The sequence below is a fragment of the Protomyctophum bolini genome, assembly GCF_963924005.1.
Source record: "Protomyctophum bolini genome assembly, chromosome: 14".
Classification (NCBI taxonomy): domain Eukaryota; kingdom Metazoa; phylum Chordata; class Actinopteri; order Myctophiformes; family Myctophidae; genus Protomyctophum; species Protomyctophum bolini.
Genome location: NC_137875.1, coordinates 32,377,146 through 32,398,562, shown reverse-complemented (window position 1 = coordinate 32,398,562; position 21,417 = coordinate 32,377,146). Strand labels below are relative to the sequence as shown.

The following is a 21,417-nucleotide window of genomic DNA, read 5'->3' as shown; positions in this document are numbered from 1 at the left end:
TGTGCATACAGCATTAGTGCTCGTCAAGCGCAGGTGGGTGTGTCGGCATTATATCATCCATATTGTCGCCATGCAGTCATGACTGCAGAGCTTCAGACACAGCATGGGAGGTTTTAATAATGTATATTGTAGAATGGCGTTATGCAACAGGTTCTTTGTCCCTCAAGGGAAGAAGCTAATTGGAAAGAGGACCTAACAAGGTCATTTCATATCAGTTGGTAATGGGGTGTGTGTGTGTGTGTGTGTGTGTGTGGCGATGAATTTAGAAGAGGTTTTTCTTCCTTCCGCTGTCCAACTCACACTATCTTGGTCGATCTGTTCTCACCCTTTCTTCTCCAGCTGAGGCGCGAAAAGATCGACCTTGAGAACACATTAGAGCAGGAGCAGGAAGCTCTGGTCAACAGACTGTGGAAACGCATGGACAAACTGGAGGCTGAGAAAAGGTACTGATTTCCAGTAGACAATTTTCCATTTGTAAATGGATAAACAATAAATCTGCAGCCAAAATGAGCTTTTTAATCGTATCATTTTGCAATGCAAATACTCGGTATCGAATCGTTTTGCAATGCAAATAATCAATTGTATCTATCAATAAATACTAAGTACTTGTGCGTTGCATTTAATAATTCCATTCAATATCGCTACACTTGGTCTATTGATAAATGTGTGTATTCTGTGTTCATGTCAAGGTACGGGTTTGTCCATATGTGTTCAAATATAATGTCCATGCATTTGCCAGAAAATCACTGTTTACGTATTTATATCCATATTAATACATTTGTCCCTTAAAAAACCTGCACCATCCAAATCTTTCCACATTTCTGATAGAAAAGAGATTCTTGGCATATTGCCAACCATAGACAGAAGGTGTAAGCGAGGCAGAGCTGTGCACAGTGCACGCATTGGTCTGCGGTTTTGAGAAGCTCAGTGTTTCACTAAGCTTAACGGCTTCCAGCCTCCTGTCCTTGTTTTGAACTTGTATTGCAACGTGTCACAATGCAATGTCGGACAACAAAGTGTAATAAATAAGAAATGGGGGCAGTGTCCTCAGAAAGTACTTCTTGAGTGGCGGAGCACTTTTTGGATATCATGTCGAGAGCTACACATACACAGATAAGCGGCTACTCTCCAAACGTTTAACCATTTTCTACTCGAGGGACCCAGGGCGCTTGACAAGAAAATGGTATATATGCCAGAGTGCTGAAACACGATGGTCTTAGAAATGCATGGCAGAAAAGCGCTTTCTGTGAACATGACCCCAAAGAGACAGTTCTGTCATCATCATGCCAGACTCGCCACATTCATGGCGTGTGTTTGTGTGTTTTCTTTGGTCACACCAGAATCCTTCAGGAGAAGTTGGACCAGCCCGTTTCGGCTCCCCCCTCCCCCAGAGATGTGTCCATGGAGATTGACTCGCCAGAGAACATGATGCGACACATCCGTTTCCTAAAGAACGAGGTTGAGAGGCTGAAGAAGAGCCTTCGCACCACTGAGCTGCAACGTGAGTAAAGGGACCGGCCTACAGTCACACCCATTCAAACTCCTTCAGAAGCAGTCATCCTTCATCCCCATGAAAACCGTATAACTGACTTCTAAATGCAAATTCACCTAATGCCCCGGCGATGGCTTGGTTACATGTATCGAGTGGAACAGGATACTGCCAACCCCCTGTTCAGTGAGCCTTTTAGTTGAGTTTGGGACTGTTCATGTGCACTAAAGAGAAGTGCGGATTTATGTAGAACTTGCACCATATAGTTACAAAGTGCTTTACAGACAGGTTAAAAAAAGGATCTTGTCTGTGGAGTCTTTTTAATCCATGACCTGCTAAAAATCGTATCGTACTCCCACTTTGCACAGTACGATGTGTATTATTACCAGCTGATATGCAATCACAAGCTGAGTCTATAATCGATGTGCAAGCTAGTCCTGTAGTACAGCTGGTGTTCTCATTGGCTGATGTATGTGCACACCTCAAATATGTCTGGGCGGAAACGAACGACTCAGAACACAACACTTCCACCTTAGATAATTTTGGTTCCTACCTAAACTACTGCGTTGAAACTGACAGAGGCAGTTATAGCGGACCCCCGCAGATGATAATAATGCAGCTGGTAATTAATTGATTTAATCAATAAATTGTCCAGTATCCATTTTTACCTACTACTGATCAAGGAACAGCAGGATTATCCCCATCGTTTTAATTTCATTGGCCCAGTTTGATGCTATACTGGAGGCACATTAACAAGAATAGCATCGCGATCCTAAACAGTGGAAGACAGTAGATACACACACACACACACACACACACACACACACACACTAGTATAGACTCAAAACACCGCAGCATTCTAGAAAGATGATGCGTAAAAGGGATAAATCAAACCTGTTCTGATTGAAACAGTTAATGACGGACAAATGTCGGAGGCAATGGACACGTGATTAATTATCTTTTTTTTAATGTGCAACGAATTTCAGGCGAAAAATACGGACCAGTGTGCAAGCTCCTTTAGACTGAAATTGACTGCTGACAAATTCCCAGATCTAATTTTTCTTCAGCTTTAATGGGAGTTGAGTTTAGTGAAGTGATGAAAATGAAATATTGCACTAATTGCAGTGGCCTATAATGCCTGCACAGTTACTGAACGTAACATAACCGCTGTAACACCAGTAGGGTTGTTACATAAGTAATACAGGACAGCTACTTTGGCTTTGTAGGAATTTACGAGCAAAATTACTAGAAATGGCTTTGGGATGATTTGAAACATGTTTTGCTTGACATCAGATTAAGTTTTAAACCGTTTAAATGAATGGGAGCCACAGCCAATTTCCTTAATGCAGACTTATGGCTGAACAACAGGTGTGTCTGTTGATAGCCACTTGCCTACCTATAACTTTGGAGATGTCTATCATCGAAAGTCATTACTTTCCACATCTCCTCAGCAATTGATCTGAATTTGCAAGCGGCCATTGACCATTAGCTTATGCACCCGACTGTTTAGCCCTTTTTTCACTTTCCCAAATTGTACACTGTTAGTGTTTTGGAAACTGTTTAACTCTGACCGCGGTTTTCGTGTGTCCCTGCACATGCTCAAGCATGGATAGCCATGTACGTGCACGTCCCCAGAGAAGTATAGCTCAGCGTTAACAGCATGTTGTTTACTGGCTGATAAATGGAGCAGAACTCACCCTGTGCCTGTGTGACTCTTGCGAACGATGGGTCAAGCGTGCGTGCAATGTGCATGTCCAGGTGGTGTTATTAGCACAACTTCACTCAAACTGTGTGTGTCTGTAAAAAAAAAAATGTTTGTAAAAATAGTAAAATACATATTTAGCCACTTGTTCAAATGCCCCTGCCCGCCTGTCAAAAATAGCTAAAATCGTTAAAACGAAAAAGAAAGCAGCAAATGAAAAAATCTTCTTCCTAAAAAATCTTTTATTTTCTCCAATAACAACCTAAAACATGAACCTTGAAAAAAAACTAAAGTTGTCCTTCAAACATAATACAATGGCTTTTTGAAAATAATAGATCTACAAGCTCACGTCTACGCACACATTGCCTGCATGTTATTTTGGCTGTACTTGACCCCGAAACGTGTTTGGACTAGTTTATATAACGTGAGAAAAAAATGTGGTCGGGTTTAGTTTACAATTTAATCCAGCCTCAGAAAGATTGAAACATGCACTCGCTCGCACATACTCTGCTACACCCCTCATAGCCAAAGCCAAATGGCGACTGAGCTGCTCTCCTTCAAACATCTCTCAGGTTATGTAGGGAGGTAGGTTTAGGTTTATTTATTTAGCATGTAGTACAAAAAATACTAATAGGCAATAACATATCAAAGAAACAAAAATACAATGCAAGGAAAGGAAGAAGCCAGAAGGCTTATATGGAATCCTTTCCTGAAGGAAGAGGTCATTGGTTTTAAATATTAAAAGTTCATAAAGAACAGTACATAAATCTACAAGTTGTCAAAGGGGGGCAGCTGTGCAGTAAAGAAATAAAAGCACAGACTGCACAAAAAACAGAAATAAACAATACAACAACAAACACAGGTAGTCTGTCTCAACTGTCCTAATAAGAGGGGAAGGGTGGGGGGGTGTCAGTCTCAACTGTCTGTCCTAATAAACCTCATCCTGCTTGGGTCAGTGTTGGAGGAACACGACACCCATCAGTAATGGATACAGAGCTGTACAGAGCCGGCGGAAGCCTGTGGCTCTGAGAAGTGACTCTTGAGTTGTCCTTGTGCGTCAGCGGCTATTGCTGGGAGGAGCACAGCACCGCATTGCAATGACTTCATTTTGCATAGATTTTGAGTACAGATGGGCAGTCGTTACTTTATTTTTTACCAGATTAATCCACTCATTCTAATCTTGTGTCGCTGGTCACTTATCATTTCTGTGCTGCTAAAACGTTGGGTAGGCTACTATTACTTAGATATAGGTATTTGTAGGATTGTATTGATACCAATACCTCAATATTGTTTACAGATACAGCATACCATTAAGTCGCCCTAAAGGGCGAGGTCGCGTGCACGCATCCACCTGGGTGACTGACTGCAGACTTCTGGGCGTGCACTGGCACTTTGGCATGGGGGGTCAGATCAACATGGTATGAATTCTGGCCATATATGGAGCGTGTCTTGAGTGTACAGGATTTGATGAGGTCAAATCAACATATGGAATGTCAGAACAGGTCAGCTCCATATAGGGAGATCTAATTGTGGCAGCAGGGAGCCAGGGACAGTGTATTGAGTGTACATGGTTTTATGATGTCTTGCCATATATGGAGCGTGTCTTGAGTGAACAGGTCAGATCAACATATGTTATGTCAGAACAGGTCAGCTCCATATATCGAGATCTAAGGGTGGCAGCGGGGGCAGTGTCTTGAGTTTACAGGGTTTGATGAGGGCCCAGGTAGGGCCTTCATTTTCAGGCCTGTTGAGAACTCTAGTTTTCGCCGGCTGCCGGGTGCAGCTGCACTAATAACTTTATGGCAGGCTCGCTCGTCTAGAGTGTAAATGGACGGGTATCAGTCAAAAGGGAGACATCAAAGAGGAAGGGCGGGTGGGGAGGGATCAACATATGGAATGTCAGAACAGGTCAGGTATATAGTGGCGTGACGGACTTCCATATATGGTGGCGTGATGGAGTCACTGAGGTTTTGCCGGTTGTCATAGTAATCTGGTCGCAATAATTATTATTTTTGTGGAAATAATATATAAAAACAGTTAATTAATACTACATTGGCGAGTGCACCAATTGCTTTTCATAAATATTAGTGTGTTGGTGATACATTAGTAATTTCCGCTCCGGTTGTTGTACAAAACACTAATGCCGGCCTGCAAGGCAGCCAAAGACATGGCAACCCCATACCTTCAAGACTTGATCCAACCCTGCAACCCTCCCCACTCACTTAGATCAGCTAACACGGAAATTCTGTCCGGGGCTCCGGGCCTTCCGTAAAACACCCTAGACCACGATCCATACATCCTAGATTATAGTCTGAAGACTCTACCTCACCCCCTAGTTGGCCTAGTACTTCACTCTATTTGTATCTTGATGCTATTTCTTTTTTTACTCATCTTGGTGTTTTTTCTCAACATGTTGAGAATATGATTTAGCGTGTTGTTAAAACAGATCATAGGTTGGTTGTTTACATGGTATCCAAGCTTCTTGGATGCACTACAATGTTCTCACTGCACATTTATGTGACTATTTTTTACCTTGTTTAATGTTTATTATTAGTTGATATATATTCTAATTTCATACTTGGGATAAATGCCTTGTAAATTGTGCCATTGGCTGGTTCATCCAAATATCACCACCAATGCAGCATTGCAGAAATGTTCTTTGACAATGATTGCATAAAAAGAGAAAGCTTCACTCTACAGTCTATGACTGCGTCTTCCAACATAACACTGAAGGCTAGTGTGTTTTTCAAAGGGGAGCTGCAGTGGTACCAAAACGCTAATGTTGGAAATGACACTCTTGATGTCCCAAAATGAAAAAATAGATGCTCTATGAATTGAAGTCCATGTTCGACCTTTTTAATATGCCATACATTTCTGAGTTTGTTTTCTTGCCCTACCTAGTACGACCCACTATTGCTTACTGACCACTGTCACCAGGTTATTCTTAAGAAACTAGTTCCTAACCCTACTGTACAACAGTACATCTTTATAGCTTTTAGAGTCAAACCAAGAGTATTGTATGCAGTCAAAATAGATGCTTGATCCATTTGCCATACTTGCACTACTGTGTTTTTGCCACTAGGGGGAGTGGTCACTCTGATTTAAGGCCCTGTTTGCCACATAATCCAAGGCAAGAAGCACACATCATAGTCACTAACAAAAATCATAGGCTCTCTTATTAATAAGTTGCTATATTATTAGAAGACCGCTATGACAAACTCTGACTGTTGGAAGACTATTTTGAAACATAAAACCCAGCCTGAACTGTTGACCAAAAAGACAAAAATGAAACGTGTTGAGTTGACCGATAGGTTGCTTTACGAAAGTGACTTAAAAAAGTATTACAGAGGACCGTTGCAATGGGTTTCACCTACGTCTGGAAAAAATTACGCCTTCATAAAATACTTTTTGATTGATTTATTTATTTATTAACAGTACATTTCAAGCACAAACTCAACTGTGAGTGGACGACCCAATTACTTACATTTTGTGGCAATGCTGGTAGCAAGCAATGCTGTCAGCAAGTCGTAGACTCAGCATCTCATGAATAGGGATGAGTACCTTTCACCTTCGTATCGGTATGGTACCTGGGAATCGGTACAGTACCTTTTCCGGTACTGTTTTCGGTACTTTTAAATTTTTTATTATTATTAACCTTTTTTCTGTATTGTACACACACACACACACACACACACACACACACACACACACACACACACACACACACACACACACACACACACACAAAACACTCGTTCGAGCTGATTGTCTGGCAGGCACAGTCTTGAGAGAGAGGGGCAGAGAAGAGTAGCTTTGCTCAACTTAATTTATACTTCTATTCTCCACTCTGATGAAGGTACATACAGTATATATACACACATAGTATACATATACAGCCTTACTGTACAGAAATATTAGCCTATATTCTGGCTCTAAAAAGAAAAAAGAAGAATATTAAAATCCATTTGGGAGACCCACCGTGATTAATCCCTACTGACGACCATATATGGTCGAGTGACGTCTCATGAGGCGTGATGGACTGACAACCATATATGGAGGAATGACTGACGGATCGACTGACAGGTTTTGCAGGTTTTCATAGTACTCTGCGACTTATGGTCGCACACTGGACTTAACACACTCCTCATTAATGGTAAGACAATAGAACAGGTTACCAGTTTCACATATCTTGGAAAACCCTGGAAAATAGACTTAGGTTTGATCAACATATTACATCTATCCAGTCACGTTTTCAGCAAAGACTTCTTTTATTATTGTACAAAAGCATTATTCAACCTATTCTGTTGTACTGTTCCACATGTTTTTACAACATACTACCCATGCCGAACAGGAACAAACTTTTCAGTATTACCCGCATTGCTTCTAAGATTATCGGACTTCCCACACCAACACTTTCTGATATGAACAATAATGCCATCACACGGCTAGCACTCTCAATATCACGTGACACTGATCATCCCCTGTATCGCTTCTTCAACCTCATGCCATCAGGGCAAAGATACAGAACCTTACCCTGGAAAAAGGTTCGTTTCAGTAGGAGTTTTGTCCCCTCAGCCATCGCGGCATTAAACAAACTGCCCCGCCGATAGGATGGTTCTGTACACAGTGGGGAACTTGTGTTTTTTTGTATTGTCTTGGTGTTATGTGCTGTTTTTGTTGTTGGTGTTGAACAGACCTGTGAAGATGAATATCCTTCGGGACAATAAAGATTATTATTATGGTCTTAACAAGTATACTAACACATTAAACTGTAACGGATGCGACCGGCCACGATGCGTTCAAGAGTAACAAAATGGGACACCGTTCGTTTTTAAGTGAAGTACTCGGTAGCAGCGACGTGATACTCTGTGCATGAAAGTCACTGTGTATATGTGAATTCTGACCACCTTCATGTGTGTCTCCCTTCCACAGACACAGAGAAGCGCGCGCAATACATAGAGGAGGAACGGCACATGAGGGAGGAGAACATCCGACTGCAGAGGAAACTCCAGAGAGAGATGGAGCGCAGGGAGGCGCTGTGCAGACAGCTGTCAGAGAGCGAGTCCAGTCTGGAGATGGACGATGAGAGGTACAAGGAGAGGTGGTGACGGGATGAGCACAGGACTGGAGCATTATCCCCATTTTGGTGGAGGACGGGTAGTGTGTGTTAGGTTGGGGGACAGAGCAGTTGCAGACTAAATACTGACCTGGCCTGGAAGTGTATGCAGAGAGATAGAGGGTTGGGGGCTTAAAAACCCTGAGGTAGAGGATGTGGGCTTAAAAACATTCTAGCCGCACTAGGGGCAGGGTCCTAAGGATGGTAATAAATGTCTGTTGGTTTGACTGTCTTTCCATCCAATACTCTACTCCCAAACACAATATCTCAAAAATCGGAACTGCTGCTCTGCAGCGAGTGGAGTAAGGTCGTTGAGTACCTTGTAGTCTGAAGAGGTGTTTTTTGGACTCTGGTGGACCATTGGGAATGAGTCTGCGGTTCTAATTGTTACCAGTAATGTTGGGTTCGTTGTGATTAGTTTCTTAGTATCAAAGTAACACATAGATGACATTTTCCTTTGTTCTTGATGTGCTGCAGCAAAGGAAACCCTGTGTGAGTCCACTGCAACAGAATATTCTTTTAGCGCCTGTGATGTTATTTTTTGTAGGTAAAAATGAAATGAGCATTTGATGGAACTAATGTGTGTTGTAACCCAGGTCATCTCATCCCGTCAGGTACTTCAACGAGATGTCTGCGCAGGGCCTGCGAGCGAGGACCGTGTCGAGCCCCATCCCGTACACCCCCTCCCCCAGCTCCAGCCGACCCATATCACCTGGTAAGTACGCCCCAGAATCTTCGTCCTGTTGCGCAACACCGCTGGTGGTGCCTGAGCAGCAAGTCTATAAACATTTTATGCACCTTTGGTATCAAATTGTATCATTTTATTGATATGATTGAAGTTTAACATTACGGACCAAGTGTTCCTATCTAGTCTTCAATCTGAGACACCCTGTTCCAGTTTTCAGATACCGCGTGACTGTTGCTAGTTCAACAAGTTGCTTCCTAGGCTTTATGTTGCCCCATTCATCGACTACTTCAGGTCTCTAAGTGCAGGCCTGGCTCAAACAATAAGCCAGTCCCGAGTGTCCATTGTCAAGGAGCGCTGAAAAGGATTTTCTTCCTTGTTATATAATTTAACTCCCATTTCGTAATGAGTCGCATGTCGTCAGGATTCAAGAACCATTGTTGATGTCTGTGGTCTATACATTGCCAAACATATTCTCTGCTCAAATTGTAAAAACAGATCCTACCAAGTGTGCATTAATTATATTAGGGACTGATCGTTATTTTTCCACCACGCAGACAAAAGTACATGGCACCGCAGACAAAACACAAGTAGGCTACTAAACTCTGCATGGCTCATTTCCATGCGTCACACAGTCAGGGACCCTGCTGAGGATTTGGTCCACTGTTTACCCTCCTACTGCATATATCAGCGCTGCATGCAGATCGGCTATTTTTCCGTTTGTGAGGACGCACACATGAGCGCACGTTATTACGCGGCGGAGTCGCGGAGATTTCTTTTATTTATAATGCGTGTGAAATGGCATGTGTGGCGTGGTAAATGGTTAAATTGCGTGACTGTCTCACTCAAAGGGTGAGACATGGCAGCCCTGGCTACTGTGACGCACACACCAACAAACAATCCACCATTGCAATGCGAGTGCGCAAAGATGCACATGATAGCTGCATGCTTTTAGACCAGCCCTACCGTATTCTGAATGAGAATCTGTCTCGCCTGCCACCATGTCGATGATGCGTTGTCCAAAGACGGTAGAGTCTCTTCCATTAAAATGTTCTATGTCCATCAACATAAAGGCCTCAAGGTGTTCCTGTGATGTTTTGCTACTTTCTATGTGGAGGAGCTTCGTTCACAAGCAACTTCAGTCACAAACTTACAAACAAACGATATAAACTTGTGAGAAGTTTATATCGTAACATCATCCACGACCTCAGCCCCAACATTATTATTATTGTTGTTATCATCTCAGTCTGACATTTTCCTGACTCAGTGATGCGGCGCTGGGTTTCACCGAGACACCTCACACCACCACCGCAACCTCAGCAGCGGTGCTGTCAACCTGCTGCTCCTCGCCTTCCTCCTCTCTGACCGACAACACTCGCTCTTTTCAGCGGCCTGCTGCTGCTGGCCCACAATTCAAACATCGCGGTTCATAGCTTGAAACATTTTTCGCTTTTTCTACTGGAAATGTTATGAACGCAGAATCAATCTCTCCCGCGCTGTTTTGAAGTGAGTACACGTCAGACGTAGCAAACTACATCAGCGGCCGGGGGAGGGACCTTTGCTGATAGAACAGAATCAGATCTACAAGCTATCAACGTGTCACCAAGCAACACGTTGTTAGCTTGTAGATCTGTTCTATTTGCATGCGCAGTTGCGCACACATGGAAGATACCAAGTACACTCGCCACACAGGGTAAACTTTATATAGATAGATATGAGTGAAACACTATGAAAAACAAAATAATCAAAACATTTTTTAAATACAAAATTCAGCAAAATAAAGTTGTACAACCTCCCCAAGCCAAAATAAAAATAAACATATCCCCCCCCTCAGGCTCAAAAAATACATCCTAAACACACCGATGACTTGGTTACTGTCTGTGTTGTTCTCTGCTACAGCCGTAGCATGAGTATGCCAACAGTCTCTTATGCAGGAAAATAAATCTAACAATATATGCATTTGGATCAATAGAAAGGTTTTTGTCACCCAAAACTTTTTTTTAATTATTTTTGTTACTAATGCAGCATTCAGAGATTTCATGTTTAGGTGTCCTCATAATTATCTTGTGGTACTACTGCAGTGATGTTAATTTGTCTCATTTTCTGTTTAGTTTTAATTCAATAGTTGAATAGTAATCTCCAGATGATGCAGTACCAGTTAGTCATTAGTAGTTGGTCATCAATGTTTGTTGCCAATTATAAACATTTAAAATAAGTAACCTTCATGCCAGCATGCGGTTATTTTTACATTTATGCGGCAGCTTCTTAATATAATACAATTATAATGGTAATATAATATAACTGGCAAGCGACCTAGTCCCTTTCAAGCCATACGTTGGTTTTTGTGTTTGTAGGAAGACATTTTAGAGATTTTAACTCCTGAAAATAAGTAAACCTGGTGTCATACCAATTCCTTTTGTGGTAAGGCCATTGGCCATGCAGAGTGCTCATTACTGTTCAAGCTATCACATTTCCTAAATTGTTCCATCCCTTAATGGTCCCAAAGTGGCTTAGTAACCACGCAGCCAGCAACTGATGTGAATGTCAAATGGAATTTATGTGTGCCATTGCATACATTGTCATGAAAGAGTAGGCAAGTGGTGCCTCTGGGTATGTAGTGAGTGTGTGTTATCCCCTGCAGTTGCCTACTTGCCTAATTGTGCAAAACAAATTATACCACAGGTGGTTTGACGTCATTGCTATTCAGTTTTATGGATATTGAGTGAGAAACCCTGGAACATGGGGAATTCTGTGCCATAGCTGCCATACAATACATCATACATACATCTTAATCATATAAGTTGTAAAATCTGGAATCATAAATTTTATAAGCTGCTGAACCAAAGTCAACATGATCCATCCTCGCTCATTGTTTTCACTTTCGCTTTAGGCACTTTCATTTGTTACATTCCCATTGGTCCAAGAGCACAGTAAAGACATTGGCAGATTTGGCACTGTAATTGCCTGTATTATGGCACGTAATGTAACGTATTGTCGGACACCAACTCTGTCTCTCATTCCAGGTTTGTCGTACGGCACCCACACGGTTGGCTTCACCCCCCCGGCTACTTTGTCCCGAGCCGGCATCTCCCACTACAATACACCCGCTCTGCACGTCCACGGAACCCACCCCGTAGCAGTGAGTACTCTGTCCAGTTTGCAAGCAGTGAATATACACTTATACAGGGTCCCTTCAATCCCACAGTTGTACTGTCTAACCATGTTCCTGTTAAAACCCATTTTGGGCGGGAACCCCTTTTGGTGTTCGCATTATGTTATGCTCTAGCTATTGAGAAATAGCAGATCTACAAGGTCATAGCGCGCCACCGAGTGGCACGCTACGAGCTTCTAGGTCTGCTATTTTAGAAAAATCGAAGAACGACTGACTCAGGTCAAACGACTGACTCAGGTCAAACGACTGACTCAGGTCAAACGACTGACTCAGGTCAAAATGGGTTAAGCTCCCATAGGCCCCTTATCCACCGGGGTTGAACCGCTTGAACCAGTTCAGAACCAGTTTCCACTGAAAATGCTGGTTCAGAACTGGTTTGGAACTGGAACCAAAAAATGTCCGGCAGTTCCACGAGAGCACCAAGGTTCCAAGAATTTAGAATGGAGCCAGTTCTACAACCAAAGTTATTTTGGTAGAATAGGGACCATATTGTGGCTCTATACAATGTCTATACAATGAACAACATTGTATGAATAATGTTGTTTTGGTACAGTAAGCCATGTTAACGCAATCATCGCTGGGATTTCTTATGCAGCTTTTACTCTGGAAGTCGCCCCCCCCCCCATTCTGTTCTGTACAAAAACCAGGAGGAATAATGTTTGCTTACCTCGCTATGATTACGATAAAGTCGCTAAATAATCCCTCGCGTTCATATTTTGAACGAGGGGCATGTTGAAGTCAGAAATGAAGAGCTTAGTATATCCATCTGGTCAAAACAAAGAGCTCCCTAGATAAGGATATACGAGGCATTCTTTCTGAGCCGTAAACAGGGAAGTGAACGCCAACGCGCATGCGCCAACAGCAAGGACCCCCCAAAAAAGAAAAACAATCTGAATATTTTTCTCTCGTTTGATATCAATGAAAATGCGCTAGGACGCGTGTACACGTCCTCGCAATCCATTGGTTGGATTGCGAGTCTAAATGGGTCTACGGTCTAAATGGGTTAAAAAGAATCGTCCCTTTGAATATTTTATTTATCCATTGAAACATGGCGTGTGTCTAACATTTCTCGCCAAGTGAGATCTACAGTAGTGTTTGAGCATGTTCAGTGCTGCTGCCTCTACCATCATACAGTAGTTCCACAACCATCATTGAGAGGGGGTTTAGCAGAAAGTGCTAACTCGAGAACAGGGATTTATTTCCCCCTTGGAACTATTACCTTGGAACCACAATGGAATTAGGTTCCTGTAGTTGAAAAGGAGAAAGGTTCTGAGTTTCAGGGAAAGTTCCTGCGATGGAGGAGGTGCTAACCACTAACGCCACAGGTGTTTATTGTTGTTGTTTTTGAGTGGTGAAACCACTCCAAGGAACAGCAATGTCCGTGTTCACCTATGTGTTGGTTCACCTATGCGACGTTAATGAGCACCAGTATGACTAGGAGTACCAGTAGGGGCACTGTTGTGCCAGAAACAGAGAGAGAGAGAGAGACAGTGCTGCACTGTTGCCTGCTAAAGAGAGAGAGTTGCACCACCAAAAGGAGGGTTGTATTTGTTCTGTTCTGCTGCCTCTTATTCAGCGGGGAAACCTGGATCCTAATGCATCGTAGGGTGATATCTCGGATCACAATTCTTTCACCGTGCATTGTCCTCCCTGCAGGGCCCGCCCACCTTTTTCTACCATCCTGCAGAGAAATCCATGCAAAAGGGAAAACGGGGTCGGTCTCTGTGCAGATGCATTGTTTTGGTTTACATCGTGGAATAGCACACTTTTGAGCATTTATCAGATTAGAGTGGTGGTGCACTGGTGCCAAAGCCTCAGTAATGTCCTTTTGCTCTAGATGCAGTGTGTATTGATCCATTGAGAGATGGAGGTGATAGCTGACTCATCTTACCCCCATTAAAACCAGAGAGAGTGCAAGTGTTTATCTCCACTTTATCTCTCCTATTATATCACGCCTTTCTTTGTAGTGGGATTATGGATTGTCCATAAACTTTCAATATCATCCTTTCCATGTTCTTATGTAACCATCCCTGTGGCTGGTGTTGTCTGTCATGGCAATGGTATTTATTTTGCCCCCTGTTCTCATTTTCCCACCATTGCCTTCCATGTGTTTTTACTCACGTTTAGAATATTCATCTTCACTAAGATCGCACACCAGATCGTTGGTAACGAGAGAGCCGTCCGTTGTGCTTTTGTGGGGAAAAAGAATCCTTTTGAAAATCCATCCATGCATTCAGTAGTTGTTGTCATGACAAATTGGAACGATACAACAAAGAGAAATGTGAGGAAGTAGGTAGCTCTAGGAAAACCCCGCCCCGCTGCTCAGAAGCCCTGATGACGCAAGAAAACCCTGCCCGTATGTTTTGATATCTGTAAGGGATGCCCCCGGACGGTGGAACAGTCGTCAGTGCTGTCGCCTCACAGCTAGAAAGTCCTGGGTTTGATCCCGGCTGGGGACGCTGTGGGCACTGGGGGTGTGTTCCCTCCTCCACGTCATCAGTGCCCATACCCAAGGCGGGGTTGGCGAAATGGCCTTTCTTTTTTTATATATAATTTTTATCCCACAAACACATTTTTCACCCCTGTGTCAATTATCTAATGCTTCCTTCATGCCTGAGTGTCCAAGTTGCTCCTTTACACCTGATGGGGGGGAGTTTCCCTGGTTAAACCCTGGCCAGCTGGGGCGCCTGATGGAGGGGAAAGGAACTGGTTGGAATAACGTGTTCCTTCCACACTGTCAGGTGAAAAGAAGCAGCTTGGACTCCTCATGCATAAAAAGACCCCCAGGTTGGCAGAGGAAGTGTAGCGCCCAGGATTACATTAAATAATGGACACTGGGTGAAAAATCGTGTGATAAAAAATATAATAAAAAGAAAGAAAGGAATGTCCTGTATTGACCACGATAAAGCAAGCGTCTGTACATTGATCCATTTAACGGCGGGAAAAAAGACGCCAGTCTTTTATATAAGCTTCATTGTTTCTCTTCTGGCTTTTTTTGGTTGTATTATTTGCACTGTAATATTTTCCTGGAGCTGGGGCTGGGGGTGGGAGTGGGAGCTTGGTGGGAGGAGAGTTTTGCTACCAGGTGGTTTCCCAGGTCCAAGCCCCATCGAGACTTGCACAGTGAACCATATGCTAGCCAATGGCGTCGTCTAGTGGAAAAGACCTAATCAAAAAGATGTCAAAAGACGTTCTTGGCACTGAGCCATTGAAATAAAAGACAAGTTAAATGATTGTGGTGGTGGGAGGGTGGGGGTGCATACTACATGGGCCAAGAGAATGACACACATCCACGTCAGGGAGTTGAACCGGGGACACGATGAAGACAGCATTCTTTTCTCTTCATCCTGTCCCCGGTTTCAACTCCCTGATGTGGATGTGTGTCATTCTCCTGTCTCCCTCATACTGACACTATTGAAACAAAGAAGAAATGCTGGAAAAGATTATGGCTCAAATTGTAAAAAGTGGATTCCAAATCAGTCTGGGTATCAGATTATGTTTCAGCGCGTGCATGCATGCATGTGTTTGCACAGCTAATCTCGGAAACACCTTGTCAGTGATTGACGTCCATTTGTGCACACTGCCAGTAGGCCAAGGAAAACACTACATCGACCTCATGGTGGCACTATTCAGGCTGCTTTACATTTGAACCGTAGCCTGGTGCTCATGCAATCAAAACTATTTCCGTGGAAGCTTTGGATCATGCAAAAACCCCATAAAGGCCATATTTTCTTCAGAACACACTTTTTGCTACTCCTCCAGCTTTGAGTAAGGTGCTTGTTTTGAATCCATCATCTGATAGAACCCAGAATTGAATCACCCATTGAGGGGCATCTAAAGTTAGAGGCTGCGTTGTTTAGTCAAACGCAGAGCCAAAGCGAATTCACTTGGACCCATAGACATAGAGGGCACCACAAAGGCTAGTACAAATGTCACTGTTGCAGGAACATGATTATTTCTGTCCCTGTGAATCTCTAAGCCAATAATTTGATCGGTCAGTAGGAGACCCAGACATCAAATTATTGAATTCGGAATGCGACAAAAACAATAAATCTCCATGAATTCAAGGCTTCATGGAGACTTCATTGTTCTCAATAATTGATCGGGGAAAAAAAGGGTGTATATATGTGAGTGTGTATGTATGATTGTATGTATGTATGTATGTATGTGTGTGTGTATATATATATATATATATATATATATATATATATATATATATATATATATATATATATATATATGTGTGTGTGTGTGTGTGTATCTTTGGGTAATACTACTAATTTAAAACGCTGCCATTTTTAAGCCTTCTTTCAATTATGATATGCGTTGTTTATTTTATTTTAATTATGGTTCCATTCATTTAAAGTTTTATATAGTAGGGTATGCTTCTAGGGCTTCTACTGAGTGAAGACCTAGCCCTCGCTGCCCTTCCAGCCAATAGCAAATGAGCATTATGAGAGTTTGACTTTCTGGGTTAAGTAAGGCTTATACACATAACAGGTAGAAGAATAGCCCCTCTCTGACTCAGCTTGGCAAGTGTCTGGTCACCTTTCATTAAGCCATAGAAAATGTCCACGTCTCTCTTGGCCTGAGAATCTTTCCCAGTCTGTCTATGTGTGTGTATTCAGGTCACTGGGTCCCATCATGTCTAGATCAAATCTCTGACACCTACTAGAATCTACCATTAGAAATCCCTTGCTCCTTAATCTAGGGATATAATCTAGCCTCTTTTTGAAAACCAGTATGATTTATCAGTCCTAATATATATATATAATATAGTTGTATAGGATATATTATATATATATATATATATATATATATATATATATATATATATATCCCTCCACAACACATGTGTTACATTTTGTAATGTGGAGAATACCTCGAATGACCAGTCTGTTGAGACCATCCATAGCCTATTCTCTGTCTGCCATGCCGTTTCCAGTTCTCTGTCCAAAGCACCACTGCTGTGGGTAGAGTCACTAAACTGTTAAGTAGCATGGCAGCCCACCAAAATTATTATTTCTACTGCATGTACATGGTTCACTATCAATATTTCCAATATTGTTATTGTCATTAAACTTTCAGAGCAACTCCTTCTAAATACTGTACATTGCATTATGTGGATGTCAGGATCCACATGTGAATCTCAGACTGTGGCCACTGGCCAGTGATGTAGGTTGTCTTCTTGACATCACAAATTGTGAGTTAAATAATGTTAAGTTCAAGACATCTCAGCATGAAAGTCCCTTTGACATCCAAAACATTAGTAGGTGCTTATTCTGGGCACGCAGAATAACTTTGGTACTCATCGGTCCTACTGTTTGCTCCAGACAGAGAGAGAGAGAGAGAGAGAGAGAGAGAGAGACACACACACACACACACACACACACGTCTCACACACACACACACACACACACACACACACACACACACACACACACACACACACACAGATGGACAGTTGCTCTTCTAGTTGGCTAGCCTCAAGGGGAACAGGGTGCCGTAATGACTTAAAAACTATACCCTCAAATATTATATAACATGACCTTAGCCAGAGGATAAAATTTGCCCTCAAGGCATTTCATAAGATCCCACTTTGATGTGTTATAGTCCAGGACGTTCAGGACAGCTTGTTCCCTCTGTCACCGTTCAGAACACCCGGGGATTAACATAGGTCACAGCTCAATCTGGGGGATCACACGCTCCTTTTTTTTTACCCCCATCCTTCTTCCCCTCCAGTTTTTTCCCATACTTTTCCTCTGAGGAAATGCAGCTCTACCTCCCCAGCCTCCCTACTTCTAGTCTATGGACAGTGGTGTCGAGCCATGATATGAATTGTGGGATTGTGTGAATACTGTGATTCTCTGGCATTTGTCATTCATTTCCACAGGTTAGAAAGTCGAATTTAGGGCTGCAAATTGCAAAGTTAATCAGATTATTCAAATTGTTGATAAGGTGTCTAGCCAAGAGGGTTGGTCTGTGTTTCTTGTGTCCAGAGCTAATCGTGCAAACACTGCAAGTAGGCTACAGTGCTCCTGGATCCAGCAGGATACAAAACATGATTCGGCCATTCAGAAAGTTAAAAGTGAAGAACAGGCTTTATTGATGAAAATGCCAACATGTTTCAACCATCAGGTCTTCATCGAGACAGGAATCATTCCTGCCCTGATCAACAGGATCTTGTGTTCTTTCAACTTTTATATTTGTATATTGAAAGGAGCAGGTCCCCAATCAGACCGTATCTGTGGTACACTGTATGAAACTAAACGGGTCCCTGTTTGGATGAGGTTGGGAAACGTGTTATATAGAGAGACTAGTGGGTCCATCATAGACCAACAGAGAGAAACGGATTGCTAGGAATAGCAATAGTCTAAATTATGGCTCAGCCCACCTTGTTTAGGAGCTGTGCAATATACCGTTCTCTTTCTCTCAGCCTTGAAAGAAAGATAAGCTTGGTGCCAAGACCAGTGCCAGCTGGCTGTTACTGGAGCAGCCACTTGTTTTTATGCATTTATTTTGTTACTTTGTCTGTTAATTATGGCATTTTGTTTTCCTATGTGTATGTACTGTATACTAGGTCATCCTAAGCCCAGCTGTGTGTGTGTGTGTGTGTGTGTGTGTGTGTGTGTGTGCTCCATAGTGATTTTTATTGGCTGAGCTCGGAATGTGATGTATGATGATAAGATAGTGATGATTTTATTGGCTGAGCTCGGAATGTGATGTATGGCGATAAGAGCTCCCCTCACGTGATTTTCTTTTTATTCAGAAAAGTGCGGTTGTGAATTGAGGTTTTCTAAATGTTTGACCTCCCTCCCATACTGTAAGAAGTACAGTTGGGGAGTCAAATGTGTAAAATAAAACTACACACACACTACAGAACACCGACAACACGACATTTATGAGGCCATTTTAACACATTATGTGCCCTTTTAATCTTTCAAAATTGCGACCCAGAGTGCCCACTTTTTAGACTCACTTTTTTAATTTTTTTAAGAAAAAATAACGTTTTTTACCAAACGTCCACAGACAGTGTCGTGGGCACTACATGCGGTAATTCATAGGACGTCTGTGGATGTCTTGAGCACAAAATGTGTTTTAAGAAAAGAAAAGACAAATGGTAATATTGATTAGTTCACACAAATGTTCACACATTTTTACAAAACACATTTGTTTACCACAGCAGTCTTTTTTTTAAGACATTGGTTATATGAGCTGTGAACTGTGTCAAATAGAGTGCAAATTAGATTTAAAGGCAAATGACTGTCGCCATATACCAAACTAGAAGTAGTGACGTCTTAGAGCAGCACGTCTTAGAGCTCTGGGACCTTTGAACTAGAGCTTAAGGCCAGCAGAGAAAGCGATACACACACTATAGACATAGACAGAACCTGTTTACCAAGACCAAATAATGCATGAAGCTTGCAACATAATGTTTTTCTCTCTACCCTCCCTCGCTTTGTTTTTCTCAACTGCCGCCAACAGAGGCCGTCCCCGCGAAGAAGCGCCAGTCCCGACAAATTCAAACGTCCGACGCCCCCGCCTTCCCCCAACACGCACTCGGGGGCCCAGCATCTTCAGCAGCCACAGCTGCCGCCGCCAGCCCAGCCCATGGTCCAGTCCATGTCCTCCCCGGCAGCTATGTCCCAGCACGTGGCAGCCTCATCGGTGGTAGCCATGCAGCAGCAGCAGCACCCCTCCAGCTCCTCCTCCCAGCCTTAAGCCCGCACGCGGTCTCTCTGCTCATCGCGTGTGAGCGCCCGCCTGTGCGCCACCGTAATGCCTCCACCGCTACTGCAACAACAGCAGCTTCCATCATTACCGGCCCTGGGAAGTTGAAGTCTCTTACTGCTCTACCAACTCAACTCAACAACACAAACACATACATACACACATACACAGCATAAACTGAAGCTTTGACGGTTTTGGTGAAAGGAAAAGGAAATAATTAAGCCTACTGGAATTTTGGCGGTGATCAGTCCAGCGCTTTGTGAGATTAGTTCCGGAAAAACACACACACACACACACACGCACACACACACACAGGCTAGCCTCCTACTGAGCGAAGCCGTAAAAACAAAAAAGAACTGACAGAACCCTTTCCCCACACACACTCCCCAGGAGAGAAGCTAGCCAAGCTAGCCTAGCTACTCTAAAAAAAGGCATGGACAGACGCTTCTGGGATTTATCTGTTCAACTTCCTGTCCTGTACATGTATTTTATTTTTATTTTTTTCTCTCCTCGTTTCATCGATTACATTTCTTTGCTTGGGACTGTTGCCAATTGGAAATGTTCTGACGCTTATGAGGTAGCACAAATAACTGTCTCGTGGTGATGTTTTTATTTTTTTCCCTGAGTGGTCAAATGATCGACGGACGGATAGATGGATAAATGGATCGAAAGACAGACAGACGAATGCGGTCAATCCTTTCCATGCCTACAATGCCACACTTCATTGCAGTAATGTGTTCCACTCCAGCTCGCACCATCCCCAACTACCTGTTGTGTCAGAACCGATGTAAAGCGATTGCCCCGCAGATTACATACGGCTTTCACAAGTAAGAGATACCATACAAGGCCGCTCAACTTGGATAGGAGTTGCTCCATCATAGGGCATTGATCAAACGGAGCTAGTGACACTATATGTCAATATTTTGTTTCAAAAAATGATTCAAATTTCAATGCTGCTCTTCAGTAGGAAAGTCATTAAAAAATGTAAAAAAAGAAGAAAAAAAATACAATGACATAATCGAGGACGGACACTGGTACATAAACCACAGATAAATGTCGCCTTTTGAGGTGTTTAAAATGTAGTCTGAGGTGTTGCAACTTAGTCATGTACTCCTGTCTCTTCTCAGCTCTTCGCTCTCTTTATCTCCCTGGTGTAGTTCTGAAAGCTTCTATCATCATCCCTATGGATATTCCTCATCACAAAAAAAAGTAATGCTCTTTACACTAAATATACATACTGCTAAAACATTCTAAACGAATGGTACTGTTGAACCTAATTTCTATGTATGATTAAAGCTCTTGAGAAGACGACTTTACTTGTCGTGTTTTTGCATGCATGTTTCTGTATCTGGTATACTGTGTCTGCCAGTGGTTCTCACCCAGTGGTCGGGGGACCACCAGTGGTGCTTGAGGGGGTTCCAGCTGGTCCCCAGCTAAATGATGGAGAGTTGGTACAAATGGACCCTTATAAATCTTTAACTCTTGAGTGTAAAATGAAACCAAACCATTTTACACAAGAGTT

General features: G+C 42.7%; 1 protein-coding gene across 1 annotated transcript in view; it reads left to right on the top strand.

The window, feature by feature from the left end:
- The window catches only part of LOC308327991 (coiled-coil domain-containing protein 6-like), a 34,280-nt gene extending 13,077 nt beyond the window's left edge, over positions 1-21,203 (top strand). The window contains exons 4-9 of the mRNA XM_080781661.1: positions 340-443; positions 1,341-1,501; positions 8,124-8,280; positions 8,922-9,022; positions 12,016-12,131; positions 19,650-21,203. Of these exons, the coding sequence (XP_080637787.1) occupies positions 340-443; positions 1,341-1,501; positions 8,124-8,280; positions 8,922-9,022; positions 12,016-12,131; positions 19,650-19,886 (876 nt within the window). The 3' untranslated portion in view covers positions 19,887-21,203. The remainder of the gene's footprint in view (positions 1-339; positions 444-1,340; positions 1,502-8,123; positions 8,281-8,921; positions 9,023-12,015; positions 12,132-19,649) is intronic.
- Positions 21,204-21,417: the final 214 nt, after the last annotated feature.